At 39.3% G+C, this 20,610-nt stretch overlaps 1 protein-coding gene across 2 annotated transcripts in view; it reads left to right on the top strand.

Moving 5' to 3' along the window:
- The window catches only part of LOC121655127 (adhesion G protein-coupled receptor A3), a 204,533-nt gene that overhangs the window by 50,115 nt on the left and 133,808 nt on the right, over window positions 1-20,610 (top strand). For both annotated transcript variants that reach the window (XM_042009561.1, XM_042009562.1), the window contains exons 7-8: window positions 342-555; window positions 14,589-14,753. In XM_042009561.1, coding sequence (XP_041865495.1) covers window positions 342-555; window positions 14,589-14,753 — 379 coding nt within the window. The remainder of the gene's footprint in view (window positions 1-341; window positions 556-14,588; window positions 14,754-20,610) is intronic.

The raw sequence follows: 20,610 nt of genomic DNA on the forward strand, positions 1-20,610 counted from the left end.
ACCCTTTTATCACCAGCAGTCATTGCTTGGTTAGAAAAGAACATGTAAATGATGGTGCAGGACTGTGACCATCACTGCATGTGTTTATTCTGCCTATGTGTTGGTATTTTTAAGGGTATGTATGAGTCTGTGTTTATGGATGTGCATGTTGGATTTGATTATGATTCCACCACTGGGAAGGCATCCCAACCCATGCAGATGTGCTGTCCCCTTCTGGGTTTGTCATTTTCTCTCAAAGATGGAGGAAGACTTCCTCATACCTCCACTTTACCTGACCTTTTTTTTCTCATTTTTTTTTTTTGGAAAAAAACAAAAAACAAAACATCCTTTTTATTTTGCAGATGGTCCTCTGGAGATGCCCCTATTCCAGCTCATCCCCTCCCAGAGGCAACTCGTTTTTCGTGGAGACCGGCTCCCACTGCAGTGCACCGCCTCCTACCTCGACCCATCAGTGGAGCTGCGATGGCGTCACAATGGCCACATAGTGACCACTCAGGAAGATCAGGGGATCTATGTGGAGGAGACTCTGCTTCATGACTGCTGCCTGCTCACCAGGTACACAAAGAGGAGAAAGGAGGAGGAGGGTTCAGGAGGATGGATTGGGTTGAGTGCTGATTAGCTTACAACTGGCCTGTTGCTCTGACAGACACACACTCTCCAAAGGATGTTAGTAAGCAATTAAGCTGAAATTTTCTGCTACATAAACAGTTTGATTATGTTGCACAGAAAATCAACCATGTGCGCTTTTGTGGAAGAGCAAGATGAAACTGCACAGGAGTCACAGACACAGATGTAATGTTGTATTTACACACACTGAGACACCCTTCCTCTCTATCTTTCACTCACTCACAGGAGCTGTGATTTACCTTTTGTTATTGGTGCCCTTGATAAAGATCTGAAAGGACAGAGCAGAATTGGCTTGGCAGCACTCCAACACCTCAGAGCAATCTGCAGCTCGTCTCCAGAGATTGGCCGTCCAGCCCCCCGCCCCCCCCCCGAAGCACTGGCGGAGCAATAGCTGATCACATGCTGAGAGGAACATATGCTGAATCATAATTGCTGTGATAAAGTAGACGGACAACACTCGCGTTTGCACATTTTTGTCATGGTGGATGCTGCCACAAGCCTCATCCTGTGTTTGTTTTCGTGGTGGTCTGCGGCACTTGCAGATGTGTGTGTGTGTGTATTTTAGTAAACGCATTTGACATAATGCTGTAGCAGCAGGGTTCAGATGCAGGAGCACATTGTTCAGTTTAACTGCTGCTTGTTCTGACTTGGCCTCTCTTACATAAATATTGATGGAGAGCTGATAGAAATATGTTTCCCTGTGTCATCAGGGTCAGAATGCCTCTTATTGTGTGGTTTATTTGGTAAGAACACCAACTACTTTCCAGCTTAGTTTCTGGATAGGTCCATCAATCCCTTGAAACAAATGCCACAGACACTGTATTTTTTATAATGCACTACCCAAATGGTGATCAGTCCCAGTGTTCCCTGTGGTGCAGCGCAGTGGAAACTGCATTAAAGTTTGTGTAGTGATTTGTTGTTTTTTTTTTTTTTTTTGTTTTGTTTTGTTTGTTCATTTTTCCCCAACTGTGAATGAAGCTGTAAATGTTTGTTTTATTCAAGTTAGCATTGATCAGTGGATTACTTGTTAACTCACTTCTCGGGGCCTACAGTTACAGCAGTGGTGAAAACTGAGGCGTTGTAGTATAATTTTTACAATTTATGGTAATTTTACTGGAATAGTTTAACTTTATACTGCTGTATACTAATGAATTAATTACTAATTCCTTCCATTATCCAGAGATGTGTGTATATTTCGGAGTTTTTAGCTCTAGTAGCCTTTATTCAACAGAGGGGCAGGAAAGTGGGCTTTTAAGAAATTTCAGTGTTTGTACTTGGGGCACCCACCTATCATCTGAGTTACCACATGCCCCAGATTTGTATATTGTAAAAAAAATTATATTTGTGGCCAAATATACTTTCCAAATTATTTATTTTATTATTTTTTTCTTTAGAGGGAAAATAGGCACAAATTAAATTTTACATTTTTTTCATGATAATTGTACCAGTAGATAAATGTCTGATTAGTTATTAATTGGTTTTGTTACTTTTGATAATAATTTTTGCTAAATAATTTAAATTTTCATTGCTGTTTTTGGTGCGTACTGTTGCACTATTATTGCCTAGCAGGGTGAGATCTGATTTGTGCCAATAGAATTTAGAAAAGCTATTGTAAGAAAGGGGAGAAAAAAAGTATAATGTATTTTAAAGGTCCCATATTATGCAAAATTCACTTTTTAATGGTTTTGGAACAGTCATACTGGTCCCCCCGCATGTGTAGGAGACCCGTAAGTGTGAAACTCTTTCAGGCGCTCTCTCTCCCCCCTGCTCCACCTCTAGGGAAGTAAGCGCTGAAATGAGCTTGTTTGAAAGCGTGTACGTTATGACGTCATAAGGGACAATAACCACTCCCCACAGAGCGATGGACCCGTCTACCGGCTCTCAAAGCCCGCCCTCTAAAAATCACCTAGCGCCCAGTGTTTTTCCCTCTTCGGCAACCCTCGTTAGCGGACATGGCTAAGCGACAGAAGCACTGTTCTGTTTGTGGCTGCATAAATGAACACAAAAACGTTTTTTTACTTCCATCCACTGAACCCACGAGGACTGAGTGGATTAATTTTATTTTTGGAGGAAATGTACCCGGAAAACTTCCAAAGGTTTTGCATGTCTGTGGCCAGCATTTCAAAGAGGACTGTTTCCACAACATGGGGGCATGGAAAGCAGGCTTCGCCAACCGTTTGAAGCTGGAGCCAGGTTCAATACCAACTGTCCGTGACACAGCTGGAGAGGTAAGAGCTGGCAGTTATTTTATCGTTTCGGCCTTATTAGTCTGATAGCTTGAAAATATATTAACCTGTCAATCACCTCATGACAGGCGATGCGATGGGCGGAGCCAACAGCTGAGCTGCTCCACCAGGGTTCCGCCCACCATAAACGGCACATTTCTGAAGCTGCTAAAAAGAGGGAGGTGAAGAGAAGCCGCTGCACTCAAACTGAGGGTCGATTTGTCCATACCATGGCGGAAATATTTCATTTAGATATTAATGAATGGTCTCAGATTGGGAATAAAGTGTATAATATGGGACCTTTAAAGTATATTTATATAAGGTTATTTTTATATGACAACATATCCTTTTATCTCTTTGCTCAGCTGGAAAATATGAGTTGATATGTACATAATATCCACAATAAATTCTGTTTTTTATCCGGAGTTGCATAAATCATGTAACAAACCAGACACTCAACAAGTAAAGCCTCGCATATGATCCCTTTACGTATGTCAGGGGTGTCAAACTCTGGTCCTTGAGGGCCAGTATTGTCACGGTTCTAAGCTTTTGTGTTCATGTTTTTGGGTTTCTGGTTATGTTTAGTTAGTTTTCCCTTGTGTTCTGTGGTTTTCTGTTCCTGCCTCGTTAGTTCACCTGGTCTGATTAGTCATCCACTTCACCTGTGTCTTGTTACTCCCTCAGTGTATAAGTACCCCTGGTTTTCTGTTGTCCCCTGTCGGATCCCCATCATTCACCCTTCACGTTTGCCAGTTCCCTCTGGTTTAAGTATTCTGTTTTGTCCTATTTTGGATCCTGGAAATAAACCTGCACCGATTCTGCCTCCTGTCTACCTGCAATTGGGTCCTCATCTCCTCTGACGCCCGCCATTCGTGACAGGTATCCTACAGGTTTTTATTGTTTCCCTGATTTAACACACCTGAATAAAATCAAATGGATCCAACAGCTTCTTGTCAACTTCTTCACAATAGCCCATTAATTTTAGTCATGTGTGTTAGATCAGGGAAACAATGAAAACCTGCAGGATACCGGACCTCGAGGACCGGAGTTTGACACCTGTGACGTATGTGAGTGGGTACGTCTATACGTTCTTAGCATGGTTGTTAGGCAATGCATCCACTAGAGGGCAGTGCAGAGTTGAGAGTTCGCCTTCAAGTTCCACCATCAGTTTCAGACAATGGCAAACATGGCAGAAGGTGGAAGAGTTCATCCTTAGAAAGAGATACTGCAGTAGTCAGTAGTTTGCGCAGCCATTAAATTTAATATCAAGTTTTCTTCCTTCCTTTTGCTGGTCACATGTGAGGTATACTGCGCCACACTGCCCCCATATTGTTATGGCTGGCCATAACAACATAACATCCAGAAGCTCTCGAAAAAAGGACCAAAATCACGTGCATTTAAAAGGTACAGAAGATGGACAGAAGGCTCTGACTGCATGCATATGGATGTTACCCATGCATCATAAATAAGCCATCAGTTCCATAATCAACTTCATTTAACCACCAGTACAGGTTTTCTGGCCTTCCACGTTGGGTCACTAGATTTTAATGTGCTTAGTTTTATCTGGGAACTGGGACACAACTATAGTTGCTCGGGTACTACACGCTGTACTAACAACACTGTGTAACTCAGACTAGATAGTTGCTGAATTTGTAAGTAAAACAAAACAAAACAAAAACAATAAACATTAAGACAATAGAGTTTAGTATTTTGGTTAATTTTAAGATCATGGCAGAAAACAATTACAGCAGCTATATGAGGCCAATAACGTGTCATTTCTTGTCAGAAAATTTCTGTTATCTTTACCACTGTCAGTACTGTGACCTTATATCTAGTTAAATTGGTCTCTATGCTGCCCAACTACAGGGGGATCACACTCCTCAGCCTCCCTGGTAAGGTCTATTCAGGGGTGCTGGAGAGGAGGGTCCTCTGATTGGGGAGGAGCTGTGTGGTTTTCGTCCCGGTCGTGGAACAGTGGACCAGCTCTACACCCTCTTCAGGTTCTTTGAGGGGGCATGGGAGTTTGCCCAACCAATCTACATGTGCTTTGTGGACTTGGAGAAGGCATTAAACCGTGTCCCCCGGGGACTCTTGAGGGCGGTACTTCGGGAGTATGGAGTGCCGGACCCGCTTGTACGAGCTGTCCTGTCCCTGTATGACCGGCGTCAGAGCTTGGACTCCACCAAGGCTGCCCTTTGTCATCGATTCTGTTCATAACTTTTATGGACAGAATTTCTAGGCGCAGCCGAGGTGTCGAGGGGATCCGGTTCAATAGCCTCAGGATTGGGTCTCTGCTCTTTGCGGATGATGTGGTTCTGTTGGCTTCATCGGGCCGTGATCTTCAGCTCTCACAGGAGCAATTCGCAGCTGAGTGTGGCTGGGATGCAAATCAGCACACTCCGAGTCCGAGACCATGGTCCTCAGCCGGAAAAGGTTGGAGTGCTCTCTCCGGGTCTGCAATAGGGTCCAACCCCAAGTGGAGGAGTTCACATATCTCGGGGTCTTGTTCATGAGTGAGGGAAGGATGGAGCAGGAGATCGACAGGCGGATCGGTACGGCTCCTCCACATCGAGAGGAGCAAGATGAGGTGGCTCGGGCATCTGGTGAGGATACCTCCTGGACGCCTCCCTGGTGAAGTGTTCCGGGCACGTCCCACCAGAAAGAGGCCCCGAGGAAGACCCGGGACACACTGGACGGACTACATCCCTCCCTCCGGATGAGCTGGTGAATGTGGCCGGGGAGAGGGAAGTCTGGGTTGCCCTGCTTAGGCAGCTGCCCCCGCGACCCGACTCCGGATAAGCAGCAGAAAATAGAAATCGCTGCCCCCACCAATTACTCACATATTTGCAATTTACAAACACGTAGTGTTAATTTCTGAGGACACAAACAAACCCAAAACACATGAGGAAGCCATGATATACACCTGTACATATAATTAAAGCTAGGGTAGGAGATCCCGGAAAAACAATTTGAGCAACCTACATTTTGAAAATACAGAATTCGAAAGTCCAAACTCATTTTTTCAGACTTCCCCCTGAAGCCATGCCTTTAAAGTACAGAAACCAGCAATGCTTGTTCCCAAGGGTTCACGGGCGCTGGGCAGCATCGATTTGCTAACCTTCGCCAACATTTTCCTCATGGTGATGTGTGTATTTTAGTTGAGACAGTAAACCACACACACTACAAGATTCACCTTGAAAAATTCAAACACATTTGAAACAGTGCAAGTGCTGTCGAGCACGGTTTGTTCGCCTCACACATTTGCCAATTTCAGTCTGAACCCCATCAATCTAAATCTAGCAAAAAGTTGTGTAGTGTGTCTCAAACTTTTTTTACTTAACCTGGTAAAAATAAACGCTACAGTATTACTAAGACTGTACTTAATTCAATTCATATTATCCTCTAACTGGATACTTGGTAAAATTACAACATAATACAGGAAACCAATGAATATTCTCTGAAAGTCATAAAGACATAATGATATCTTACCAATCAAGTAGTAGAGCTCTTGCTTGGCTCTCCTTCAGCTTTTTTTCTTGGAAGTAGCCTTCTCCAAAACAGTTTTGCTTTTTCGAACTTGATATAGGCACCTTTTCTTCCATAATGTCCCTTACGTTTAAGTGTGTACCGTAATTTGATGTAGTAAGCTAGTCAAGCTCTGGCTCTGGCTTTGTTGTTGCTGTCGTTGTCATTGAAATGTGAAGCCAATGCGGAAGTGTATAAAATTGCAGTTCACCCCGAAACCTTTAGGGGCTGGCTCCAAAACAGCAAATCCCCCCAGGTTAAGTTTATCTTCATGACAACTGTGAGGGACTGAATTTTTTTTCTAACTCATCTGTTTGGATGTTATTTAATCTTAAAATTCAGCATAATTAGGGGCGTGTCCTTTTGATTGACATGTATCCAATATTTGCAGCAAGACTGGAGAGTGTAGCACAAATGCGGTTTTTAGCCGGCTAACAGTGTGCCTTAGCTTTAGTCCACCTACAATTTTTAGCCGGTTAGCTCACGTTAGATCCGATTTGGCTCAGTTAGCTCTTAGCTACAGGCAGCTCGGAGTTGGATAGACATCAATCATCCACCCCCACGCTCACAGCCCCCCTCTCAGCTCCGCCACTTGCCCATTTTTGTATTTTCAGGGAGTGACGGCAGGCGTAACGCTGCCAAGACGGCGATGGGTAGAAACCGCCCAATGAGTTTCACTTTTGCTCTTCAGAAACCTACGGGTAACGTCACGGAGGCTCCCTCCATCTTTTAGATACAGTCTATGGGTACGAGCAGAGGGGTTGAGGGGGGAGGGACAAATGGCAGTTGAGTCTGATAAAAATATCACCAACCAATCGAACGGGCCGGTTAAAATGATTGGATGGTATTTTCAGTCCTGTCCACAGGTTATTTATTTATTTGTGTGTGTGAGTGTGTGTGTGTTAGAGCATTTAATTGGCTGCAATTGGGGTGTGAAGGGGATTTTAAGCATAAAATAATGCTCCTGGAAAACATTTCCTACCCTACCTTTTTAAAAGCAAGAATATTATCTGCCTTAAAGCCCACATGGTGACACATTGTAATATAAGGCATACCATGTCAAAACCAACATCTAGCACACCACCTGTAGCCTTGATTTCAAATCTCATACCACACTGAAACAGGGAAATTACTTTTTTTTGTTACATGGATTTCTTTGTCATGTAAACATCAAATAAACAAAAATAAATGCTTCCTCATTTTTAGTCATAGGAACAAATGGGGTAAAAAAACAGCCCCAGGATTTCTTTGGCTTTGAATGAAATGAAAAACAAAAAACAAAACTTATTAATCTCAGAAATTAAAGCTTTTATTGAAGAGTGTGTCTGTACATTTTCCACTTAAAAAAAACCAACTCAACTTTTGACATGTGCATTTTACTTTTTTTCTTATGTACATACTGACTGACTGTACTTCATCTTTGAATCTGTCAGAGCTTTGACTTTTATATTCCAGCTCAGTGTCCCAATGAATTTCTTCACACTCATTCCTATTAGGACCCCTCTTTAAATTACCCAGTGGACCAATCTTTGCACACAAATAATGCTGTTTTTCTCCCCAGGTGGAACCTATTTAGGTCATGTTTCTTTTGGCACCTGACAATGTCTCCCTCTTGTAGGAACCTGCAAAGTGTAGACATTATTTCCACAGCCGATGAGTATATAACCGAGTTGGGTCCAAGAACAACAATCTGCTGTGGACAAGCTTAAGTTCACCCTTCACCCTCTGCTGTATCTTATATTGCAGTGTTGAGAGAGCTGTTTGGGGAAAACGAGTGCTCTGACTTTACCAGTCCTGCAGTTGCTTAATAAAATGTAAATGAATAAATGCGCAAAATTTGGACAATTTGTTCAACCACAGTGGACAATATATTGTTACTGTCCATGTTGATGTCATTCACATTGAATAACTGTCCTCTGAGTCAGTCAGCCTTGCCCTGCATGGCCCATCAGAGGGGAAAGACTGAATACACAGGATTTAGCACGTGGCTTAAAGCCTCGCCTGGATTTGTTGCAGTGTTGCAGCAATGTGAGCATAGATACCAAAGCCTCACCGAAGTGACCTCTTTCAAGGTGAAACCCAGATATTTAGTGACTAAATTCAGCTTAAGTGTGAGTCAGGCAAGCAGCCAGTGTAAACACTGCAAAGCATGACATGGTATCTTGCTTATTTAAATAGCTGTAATATTATAAAATATGACTTTTATTTGCATCGTCCAGTTTCCCCCATATTATAACACTGTGCTATGTTATCATAGCTTTTATTGTCTGGCACAGGTGAGCCAAAAACCCCCTCCATTTACATGCTCACAAGGAGCAGCGGCAAAGAAGCAGACCCCACGGGGCCTGATGGTTCTGCAACGTGGGCCAGACTCCTGCTGAGTAATGGTGTCAGGCCAAACTCCCAGTATTAGTGGTGCCGGTGGTAGAGGCAGTGGTGGGACTAGCCTATGATTCATGTTTCATTAATCAAACATTTTAGAGCCCTGTAGCGAACTACAGAAGACACTGTGGATGCATCTTTCTTAATCCTCTCCATTTTTAATCAGGCTAATCTGGTACAAAATGAGGAACCTGCTTTGGAGTTATTACTCAAAGCAAAGAAAAAAGGAAAATATCTTTCTGGATCTTTCTTCATCTTTCCTGTCTTGGTTAGTTCTGTTTTTTTCTTTATATATAAACTCTCTGTTCTTATTTTTTTTCATTTTTTTTTTATTTTAATTTCTTCAGTTGTAGAGAAGGAAAGAAGCTGAGAGGTAATGCTTCTGTTTAAACAGTTAAAATTAACAAACAAATGTTAAAAACACCAAGGTTACAAAAACATGACAAATAATAGTCAGGACCATTAATAAAAGATAAATAATAAAAAATAAGGAAATTAAGAGTCAGATAAAATAGGCTGTGTTGCAAATTGAAACTAATCAAACAGCATTTCAAGTCTTCTTAAATAAAGAGATATTTTTATTCTGCAGTGACTGATGTAGGTTGTTCCAAAGATAAATCCCCTAAATTTTATCAAATACTGATTAATGGAAATGAAAAAGGAAATGCAAATTCAGGTCCATACAGTGTTATATAAATATAAATGAATGCTTGAAGAACATCTTTAAAAAAGGCAAATCATGTTTAGTTTAATGACTTTTTATGCATGACACATCTGATGTGTATGATACCAAAATATTGACATAAATTTAATACATACATTTAAATCTAATAATAAAAGTTTAATTTAGTCCTGCTGTAGATTCTCACTCATCCAGGTAATGGTAAATGTCAAAACTTAAAGTGAACTGAACTTCATTGTGTTGGTTCTTGAAGACGTTTTGTGTAGCTCACCTGAAAGTCATCTCTTAACTCTAACCCAGTGACTTGTCGTCAGGAGAGGCAGATGAGGCAATGCATCACCTATCATGATAAAAATGCAAAAAAGTACATAAAATAAACATTTAATTTTCCACTGTGTTAAAAATGCTTTTCAGTACGACTGTACATGTTTTTGACATTTTATTGAGTAAAAATCGCAGAATTTGAGTATTTCCCAATCAAATACAGAACAGAAACCCCGGAAGAGCAGTGACGAGCTATGCCTCACCTCTGCCTGCACGATCCAGTACAAACTGGGTTGCATGACACGTGACTGTTTCTGTTCCTCAGCACATCGCCAATATGAACTTTACAGAAATTTTTGTTATACGCCATGACTCTCTACAGTCTGTGTAATGTCTTTAATGTATGGTTGAGAGAAATATTCCTGCTGATGAATAGGTGAGGCAGTCAGTACTCTGCCTCACCTCAAGGGGGCACACTCATACACCAACGAAGAGGAATGCTGATGGGATATGATGCTCTTTTCATTTCTTACAATTGTAAATCTGACTCCAGAAGAATCAGTGTCTCACCAGCCATGAACTCCACCGCACGTCACTGCTCTAACCAGTTGGTGGAGAGTTTCACTTTCAGTTTAAGTGTTAGAGGAACATTTATACAACAAAAGAGTCAAATCTGTGTATAGATGCTGGGAAGGTGAGACCTGAAATCACCTCCTCTGTTCAGAGATGGTATTCCAGTTAGACATAGATGATTTCCTTGACACCACTCTCAAACCATCTGTCTTCTCTGTCCAAAATCCGTATGTTGCTGTCCTCAAAAGAGTGTCCTTTGTCCTTGAGAATGCAGATGGACCACTAGGTCTTGAGCTGCAGCTAGAGCTGGCTCTTATAGAATGGCAACATTCTTGCACATGATCTTTCCATCTTCTCTGTTGTGTGGTTTTTCGCAGGTTTTTAGCTCTTACAAATGTTATAGAGATAAATGGGACACGCAGCAGCCCGAACCCAATAAAAAGGGTAAGGGGGTATGGGTAAGAAGCTATGCACTATTAGAAAAAGTTCAAACACAAAAGTGTTATATCTGTTTAAAGAAAGCCTGTTAAAACTATTGTTTTTTTTTTTGTTTTTTGTTTTGTTCTTTTTACTTTATTTTTATTCCTTCTGGCTGTTTTTTTTTTTACCCTGTCTTAAATCTATCAGTCTACAATCATTAATGCAGTAACAGTTGCTAAAGCGACCAGATCTTATTATTTTTACACATTATAAAGAGTTTACTGTACCTCTGGGTTCATCACTTTACTGTTTGCCAGCAAGAGTACTAAGAGTAATACTAATGCTAATATTAACATTCCACATAATACACTGTTTTAGGTGATGGAGGGAGTAAGTTAAACAGGGAACTTATTGAATGGATTCTTCTACAGTTGGAATAGTGTTCTCATTATATTAGAGTGAAAACAAAAGGGCACACATGCCTGAATGTGTGTACTCCTTTTGGGATCTGAATATTTTAGATAAACCTAAGCTGTGTGAAAACACAAATTCATCACTTCAGGTCAGCAAGCTTGAATGAAAATGTCACAGCTTTGGAACATTTTGCTGGATATTGAGGACAGATTGAAAGTTTACAGTCGAATAAGCAACATTATGTAAACAAATTGTTGGAAATCTGAGTGCAAGAATAAATGTTCCTAATGAGTCCTCAGGGAGCTGCTCCACAATGGTGCAGTGTTAACTGTGGATGTAGGCCAGGGCTCTGTGTGGCTTGTGTGTGTCCCTGCCCTTCTGATCTTCACCATTTCTTCGTATTTTTATCACGTGAAAATGACCCCGTTTTTTTTTTTTTGTTTTTTTTTTAAGAAAACTGAACTGGCTGCTCTACTTTTCTTGTTTTGTCCTGTTGTAGCAGCTCAGCGGGGACAATGGCAATCAGGCTGTCTCAAAAAATGTCTTCAGTGGGAGACAGGGAGGAAGTAGCAGGGTTCAGAGGAGAAGGGAGGTGAGCTCAGGGGGTTGGGTGTGTTAGGGTGGGATGGGGAAAGGAGGAGGGTTATTTCCCTGTGCATTTCCCAGCATTTAGACAATTGGCCCATGTTCAACTATGATGTAACCGTCCACCTCTGCAGATAGTTCATGGTTGAAGAGAAGTGCAGCGTGTGAGCTGCATCTGTAACATTGCCGGTCAGGGTGAGCAGTAAAATCATCTATATTGGTAGTACCTTGAAATTGGCCAGTTTTAAAAGCCTTATTTGTAACAGCTCACATAAAACTGATCTGTTTTGGTTTGTTTACTGAACAATGAAGCTTATTGTTGAGTTTTCTACTCATGTGAGGCCCAATCTAATCTCCCAACAAAACACAGTGTACATCACAGCACATTGATCCAGGCTGGATAACTTCACAATTTAACAATAAAGGCTGAATTGTACCGTGATAATGATTTTAATACTTTCATGCTGCAGTCAAGACTGTCTTCCACCAAAAAAAAAAAAATAAATAAAAAACAGTAATATACGGAAATTTAAAAACATGTTCAGATCTATCAGCCTGAAATTTCTGACACCAAAAACAAACGCCTACATTTCTGTTTAATACACAACAATTGAATCATGAATAACTGGTGTTTCTAGCCACTTACATAACATAATATGATGTAACATAATAATAAAACAGACACTGAGGTGTATTCTCTGAATAACAGCAACATCCATATAATATTTATTCTGTACAAATAGTCTTGTAACCTGACTAAGGGATTTAGGCTTCTATCTTGCAATAGAGAGTATATGTATTTTAGCCGTATAGATAAGGTTTTCAGATAGTAAATATTCTCATTGCGTGTTATATCCCAGTTTTGTTGCAGAGACTGTTAGTTGGACTGAACCCAGAAGGTTTCAGTTTAAAGCTGATTCACACTTTAAACTAACTATGCACCCTCTGGATAGGGAAAGATGTTTCAAAGAGGGGTCAGTGATGGAAAGACTGTGACATTGTGTGAGACAGATTCAGCATGTGAAACAGGATAAAGAAGTATTACCTTTCAGGATCACCTTAAACAAGTTCTTGGATTGGATTTGATATAATATTTTTATGCATAGAGCATTAAATTAGTAAAGTATGGTCCTGCAAAGCATGCAGGGTCTTTCATAAAATGTTTGATGACTCAGAAGTCTCCTGTTCAAACTATTAAATGAGGGCTCAAATTGACTTAAAAATGCCCAGTGGTGCTTAAATCTTAGATAAGCTAGCCCATGTATTCAGTCAGTCCACTCGCAAACATATTAAAACACATTTGTTTTGTCCTCATCTCAGTAAAGTGTTCAAATGTGATTTAGGACCTAACAGAAAAGCAATCAGAAAGGCAGATGATGAAATCAGGACTCATTTCATCCATTTTTTTAAAACTCACCCACAGAAAGTCATCAGCGCAAAGTCATCTTTCTGTTTGGTTCTGGGAATGATAACATCATCATCTGATTTGTGCTTTTCCTCTTACTAAACAACAAACAGTAGAGATGAGTTCTCGTGAGAGCATGGCATGGTTTTTTTATGGAGATGTTGTATAAACGAGTTACGTCTCTTGCACTGCAGTCACAGAACAGGATGCGTTCAGTTTTCTCCACTCTGGTTGAATTTCTCTTATTACCTCTACTGAGGTTTTCACCCTGATGTGGAATTCACAACTAGATTAGAATAGAATAGGGAATACCCAGACTGGGATCCGGTGTAATGATGTGGGTTTGGTGCTCCATTTTCTTTCCACACAGAACCGCGGCAGGTAAATAAACCTTGGTTTGAAGGTCAGGACTATTTCATGTCTGTTTTTGTGTTTTTCGTTATTTGGGTTTGTTCTTTTTCGCCGCCCTTTGTAAAATACTTGCTGAAAAAGGCTCAGACCTAAATATTGTGGTTCACATGTGTATTGACACAGAAAATTGGAAGGGAGACAATGAAGCAAAACATTTTTTTCTCATTTTGTAGATGACTTTCACTTTCTGTTAAGTGTTTTCTGGGATTCAAGCCTGCTTTCTTCGAATATTCACAATAATAATCATGTTCATGTTATTGATCCTGATCGCGAAATTGGGATCTGCATCCTTAGGTTATTAAAGAGCCGTGGGCTGCCATGTTTCAGTACCCAGGGAGCAGATGGTGGTTTTAGTAAGTTTTAGTGACATCCATGTTAATGGACAAACATTCCCATTGTTCTCCGGTTGCATTTAAAAGCTTTATAAAGTACTTTGGGATATACTAAAGCTTATACTAAGTTATTAATACATTAAGAAGACATGCAGCTTAATTAAGTCATTAAATAGCTTATATAAAGTTTATAATGATAGTTATTCGTGTTGCTTAGCAATTGCTGATGACTTTTCTTTTTTTGTAAAAGTAAAACCCTCAAGATTTTCCCTGACAAACAATCTGCATTTTTATTGTTTCACCATCCTTTGTTTTATCTGGGTTTTGCCTTTGAGATAGAAATCACTGTGACAAAGTAGGAAAGATAAGCCTAAGTAATGATCAAACATTTTAAGCTGGCACATGTTCATACACACACAAGGTCTATTAAAATCATGTGATGTTGTGAAACACAGATTTATACTTATTATCCATTCCAGGAAAGGACATTATTCTATTTAACTTATTGTCGTACTTTATTCACCAGCCCAAATCAGATTTAATCAATGGCACCCAAAGTATTCCTAAATAAAACTGATCCCAATACTGCAGCATTTTTAACCATCAATGTGTAACCATCTTGTAGTTTAGAACAAAAATGTTCATTTAAACAAAAAAGAAACTCACTAGTGCACATGCCAGACAAATGCACATAACGTGAAATCACACACTCACATATATCCATCTCTGCACTTCTATTACAGTGAGGTTATCCTCTCCAACATCGAAGTGGGCATTGCTGGCAGCTGGGAGTGCCTGGTCACCAGTTCCCGAGGGAACACTTCCCAGCAGATGGAAATAGTTGTAGTGGAGACATCAGCCCCCTACTGCCCAGCTGACAGAGTAAACAACAACAAAGGGGATTTCAGGTGAGTGAACCTGCATCAGCCAAGGATGAATAATATTTATTTCTTTGCTTCTGAGTTTAGTGTGCAGCTGGAATTTAGGTGAAACTGTTTGAAGGATTGTTTAATTAAAATCAGAATCTATGAAGAAATGATCTGTCCGTTTTGTTTAAATACTGCTGATACTTCGTTTTCGGTTGTTCACTGCAGGGGTTGCCACGATTCATCTGCCTCCATCTAACCCTATCCTGTGCATCCTCTTCTCTTACAGCAACTAACTTAAGTCCTCTTTCACTACATCCATAAATCTCCACTTTGGTCTTCCTCTAGACCTCGTACCTAGTAGTTCAAACGTCCGCATCCTTCTACCGATATATCCAATCCCTCCTCTGTACATACCCAAACCATCTTAGTCTGGCCTCACTGCTTTTACCTCCAACACATTTAACAAGTGACCTCTGCTATCTCCAGTTCTGCTTCCTGTCTTTTCCTCAGGTTCACTGTCTCTAAATCATACAACACCGCCGGTCTCACCAGCATCTTTCCTTTCATTCTTGCTGATGCGCTTTTATCCCACATCACACCCGACACTTTTTCTCCACCCATTCCAACCTGGTGTCTCTCCACCTGTCTTTTCACACTCTCAGTTAATCATCCCATACAATTCCTGTAATGTATCTTTTGCTGTGTTGTTTTTCATTTTTTAAAACCATGAAAAGCAGCAACAGATACAGTAGAAAAATATAACAAGGTCAACATGCTACGTCAAAAACTCTATCTGGAAATATTGCTTATGTACTCTCATGGTATTCTGCTGCCAAACATCTTAACAAACAAGCCAGGATGGGGCCATAAATGGAATGAATAGGAGGCAGGTGAAAAAAAAGACTTTAATAACAATTTAAAAGAAATTGAGGCTTAGTATCTATGAAGAATAAAAAATGAATCTAAACTAGCATCCAGGGTAAAGCGGATCAGAGTGAACATGAACCACACTGGCAAGATGGACCTTCCAATAGACAAGACATAATAATGGTAGTTTATATATTACCACCCTTATGCAACCAGATTATTGTACATTTTAAAATTAAATTTACTAGTGCTGGGCAACGATTAAAATTTTTAATCGCGATTAATCACATTGTTACACGCAAAATGTCTCTTTCCTTTAAAAGAAGGCCTACGGCTTTATAAAGAAAATGCAGTAAATTTTGGTTTACAAACACTACATCAGGGGTCTCCAACCTGCAACTCTGGAGCTGCAAGTGTCTCTCTGAAACTTCCACAATGCCTCTAAATACGTGGCTAAAATATTTTTTTTAATCTATCTTTCTGGTCATTAGGTTGGAAACCAGGTACTTTTTTTGTTTAACATAATTTTCCACAAATATCTACATCCCTTAGAAAGTCTGTCTATCTTCTGTTTATAAAGGGTTAATGTTTTTCTTTATTTTAAAACCTAAAAATGGAAATAAAAATGTGATTCTTTAAAAATAACAAATATCTTATGGTGGCTCTTTATTAAAAAAAATATTAAGTTGCCTTTTTGAAAAGTCTTGTAACATTTGCGTCTCTAAAGGAGTTTTATTTAGCTGGCTGAGGGAAAAATGGCTTCTTGGATTGAAAAGGTTGCAGACCCCTGCATCAAACACATAAACAGATTTAGCAGCAGTTTTCTCTTTAAACAGCAACAGTTAAAATTTTTCTTCATATATATTTATAAAATCAAATATTTATGAGAAAGAAGGATGAAATGTTCAGGATTTACTAACTAAAAGGTAAAAAGTCAGCAGGATGAATTTAAAGCCGTGAAGCTGCTTCCTTCTAAACACAGAAGGAACAATATGTGATGAATATCAGCATCAGGTGAACAGACAGAAAGCAGGATTAGAATCTCACAGCTTCTAGATGGTGAGGAGATAGAAATATTTACAATATGCACAATAACTTCCATCCATGCACCTTCAGTGCTTCATTATCAAGATTTTTGGTCTATAAATTCTCTAAATCTGCATTCTTAGCTTGACTGTATTGGCTTCACCTGCAGCCTCCGCTACCAGAAGTTAAGGGGTAACGTCTCATTTCCGGGTTTAGCGTCAGGTCTGTAAATGTAACTATAAACATGTGTGGTATCCACAGAAAGTCCAGAATCTCAGCTACCAGCTCAGTAAAACCATTTTTATCACCAACAAACACAGTTAAGACAACAATAGTTAAAAACCAGGTACACAAAGTCCGAACACACATGTAAACACAGATGATGTCTCCCCATGAACACAAACAAACGGCTGAAAGCTCACATCTCACAGAATCCACAGCTGGAAGTTTCATCTCGCCATGACCAAGATTTACCAAACCAGAGGTAGAAGAAGACCCAATTTATGCTTTACGTTTGTAAAAGTCAGAAAGCATGTCTTACCTTTGCTGTCTTGACTAAATTGAAGCTGCATTTATTTAAAATAAATAAATAAATAAAAAGTTTCTTGTTGTCTTTTGGGAGCAGTTTCCCGTCCAAAAATCACAATGTTTTGCCATCTGCATAGGTTTAGACAAAGAGAAAGTTGGTTCTTCTTCTTTCTTAAGTTGCAGACAGAAAACATCTCTTCGTGTTAATAAACCCGCTCTCTCCTGATTACATCAGACGCACCGCTGCAGCAGGGAAGGCAGACAGAGAGGCCATGATTCTGTGGTCAAAGCCAGCAGCCAGCAAAAAAAACAAAAAAAAAAAACAAACAAACAAAAAAAAGCACGATTAAAAATATTAACAGCATTAATTATTCGTTGCATTAACGCGTGATTAACGCGTTAATGTGCCCAGCACTAATATTTACATTTCTTACCTTAACGGATTGCTTAACGGATTGGTTTGTTCTTTTGTTTAATTGTATGGGTTGTAGGTCACATGGATGGTTTGAAGGATTTTTTCTTTTAAATTTACACCCACTCTAGGTTGATTTACAATGAGGCACAGCTGTGAACACTTAAGAGCTGTGTTGTGTTGGAAATAGTCACTTCTTGTCTGTATATGTTATGAGTTTAAAAATGGATAGGGCTAAAATCATACTAGCTATGTTTATATGAACAAATATTTAATCTATTTGACTGAAATCAATCTGATCAGAGATTCCAGCTGACATGTTTACATGGAGGCTAGATAATGGGGTCCCATCAGTTTTAATGAAAAGGTTTAATAACGCTTTTACATGCACAATGCTTACTAGTACGAATTTTTCAAGTCTTCCCTGAATCTCATCATGACATGTGGTTCAAGTATGCTCAGCAACTTTCGCTCGGATCAAAATTGCTCCGTGTAAAATGAGCTACCTGAGCTACTGAGCTACTAACGCTAACTGAATGCAGCAGTTTTTCATAATTATGTGCCATATATTCACAGTTACCCACACAAGACATCTGAAGTAACACACAATGAGCTACTTTTAGGTACATAATCTTTCCCCTTTGAAATTAACAAAGACTGAGTGTCAATCAATTGTTATTACAAACAAAAACTATCAAATATGTCAAAAAACTGTTGTGTGCCATTGCGTCCACAGCTCACATGCAAACAACTTAAGCTTTAAATAAAACTCCAATAGATTTTATTTAAAATAATTCCTCAAGTTCACCGGCAGAAAATAAAGATGAGCCATTTTGTTGTTGAGAAGTATTATTTGCTTCCAAGAGATTCTTAACAGGTATGAAAATTGTAATGTTAACCTGTAATGAACCTGATAGAAGCTAAGTGAGCATGCTAACACTAGCTACCAAAAAGCAATAGCTACTGTTAGCATGTTCAGTTAGCTCTTGGCTTCAAGGTACAATTCATCGTGATGTCTTTCTGCTGATGTAGTGTAGTGATAATCCTTTTTGTGTACCACATAGCAAAAATGTAGTACTTTATGTAATGAAAACACAAAAATCATAATATCTTTAACAGAATACAAAGCAAAACACAAAACGGAAAACTTTCCAAATTAGTTTGCAGCTTGACTTATGAGTTGGCACAAAAAAACAAAACAAAACAAAAAAAACAGGGTGGCTGTTTATGTCCAAAGGTAACTACTTACCAGTATTTAAATTGTGCAGTGCAGAGTTTTTTTTTTCTTTCTTTCTTTTTTAATTGTATGCACCACATTAATAGGTTTTAATATGGTTTTAATATCAGGCTTCTTTGTTTTTTTAGCATTTAGAGCAGCCTATTAAGGAAAGTGTCAGTGTTTTCTTCATTGGTGTATAAATGCCGAATTGTCATTATCTTAGAGCACTTTATATTCAAAGACAAAGCTGATCGTCATCCTCTACCCTTCATTATATTCCACCTCCATGTTACTGCAGCCTAGAAATGAACAAAAATCAAGCTCTAATTTTTCAGTGGGCCTTTCTTTGTTGTAGGTATCATAAATAATCTTAGAAGGTGCTTTTAGTAACCTCCATCTGAAACATAAAATAGATTTTGTTAAATTCAATAAATAAGTGCCCTAAGGCAATGCTAACCCTTGGTTGGTGTTATCAGTCCCACAAACATGAAATTGTCACTTAGGAAGAAAGTAGATTTTAACAAGCCTCCAATTGTTTTTCAAACAGTTAAGTTTGTCTGGCATTAGTTAGAATATAAGGTTTTAAAAAAGGCTGTAAAAACAAATTATGTCCTTTAATCCCAACTGAACCAAATAGCTCTGTATAATTAAGAGGAATGGACTGACTGTTTTCAGTGCATATATCAGGAGGTCTCCTAAAGTAAGGCTCTAGTTTAACCTGTCTCTGTGTTTTGCCAAAAGCAATAGTTCCAGAAGATATTTGTGGAATTTAATCTTGTGATCTGAACAATGTTGCTATCCCTCCATATACAGTGCACTTGAGGTCTCTTGCTTGTGTCAAGCTATTTTTTGTTGTTCCACCTGATCATCTGGTCTACCTTGCACCAGTTATGGCTCATTTAATGAATAAAACTAGAATTTAATAACTATAGTACAGCATATTCTTTTCAGTTCATCAATTCAGATTATAAATGGATAGAAACTCTTACACACTTGGTGTATGCTGGGTTTTATATTGTGCTCTTGTTTCCATGATTGTGGTTTTAGATCAAAAGAGAAGCAAAGACAACATACCTCCCCTCCATCTGTCCTGTTTTTCCATGTCCTGAGCTCCACCTCCACCACCTTGAAACCTCAAAGTGGTCCACGCACATTCACATCATCCACCTCTCCTCATCCACCAAACCCAGTGGGTTTGTTGTTGTCATGTACGCTCCTTTGTAGCTGCTGTACTTTACAGCCCACTTTCAGCACAGCAAGCACACAGGCTTTGTTTCTCAAAGAGCATCGGAGTAATGGACTGGAAAATGAGCCCCGTTTTTGTTGCAGGCAAAATTAATGTCATTTATTACTAAGTAGCTGCTCCAACAACGTGAATGTAGAGAGAGGGGGAGTAAAACAGAATGGGGAGGGAAGCAGAGAAATGGCAAGTCTCTAACCTTAGAACAGATTACTAACCTCCTGAGTGCTGTATTTTTTATTTTAATTTAGATATTCAGAAGTGTTTTTACTCTAAGCATTAGTTTGACTTTTCTGCCGTTGAATTTTGATGTTGCCATAAGCAGAAAATCACAAAACAAAAGAAGCGTTGTTTCCCTCTGATTGTAGACAGTTTTAATCAATATATAATAAAGCTTTCCTAAAATTTTAGAGGCAAAAAAAAAAAAATTTAATAATAATGAAAAAAAAAAGAAAATCTGTACATAGAATATCTTGGGGAGCCAATCCTCTCAAAGATCCATTCAAAAGACTGGCTTGTTCTGAATTTCTTATTACACTCAAACAAGCTTTATTTTATTCAAACACAAACTTTCCCAGAAATCTAAATTTATCCATTTGCCTGT

Source organism: Melanotaenia boesemani, chromosome 16 (assembly GCF_017639745.1).
Source record: "Melanotaenia boesemani isolate fMelBoe1 chromosome 16, fMelBoe1.pri, whole genome shotgun sequence".
NCBI classification, from domain to species: Eukaryota; Metazoa; Chordata; class Actinopteri; order Atheriniformes; family Melanotaeniidae; genus Melanotaenia; species Melanotaenia boesemani.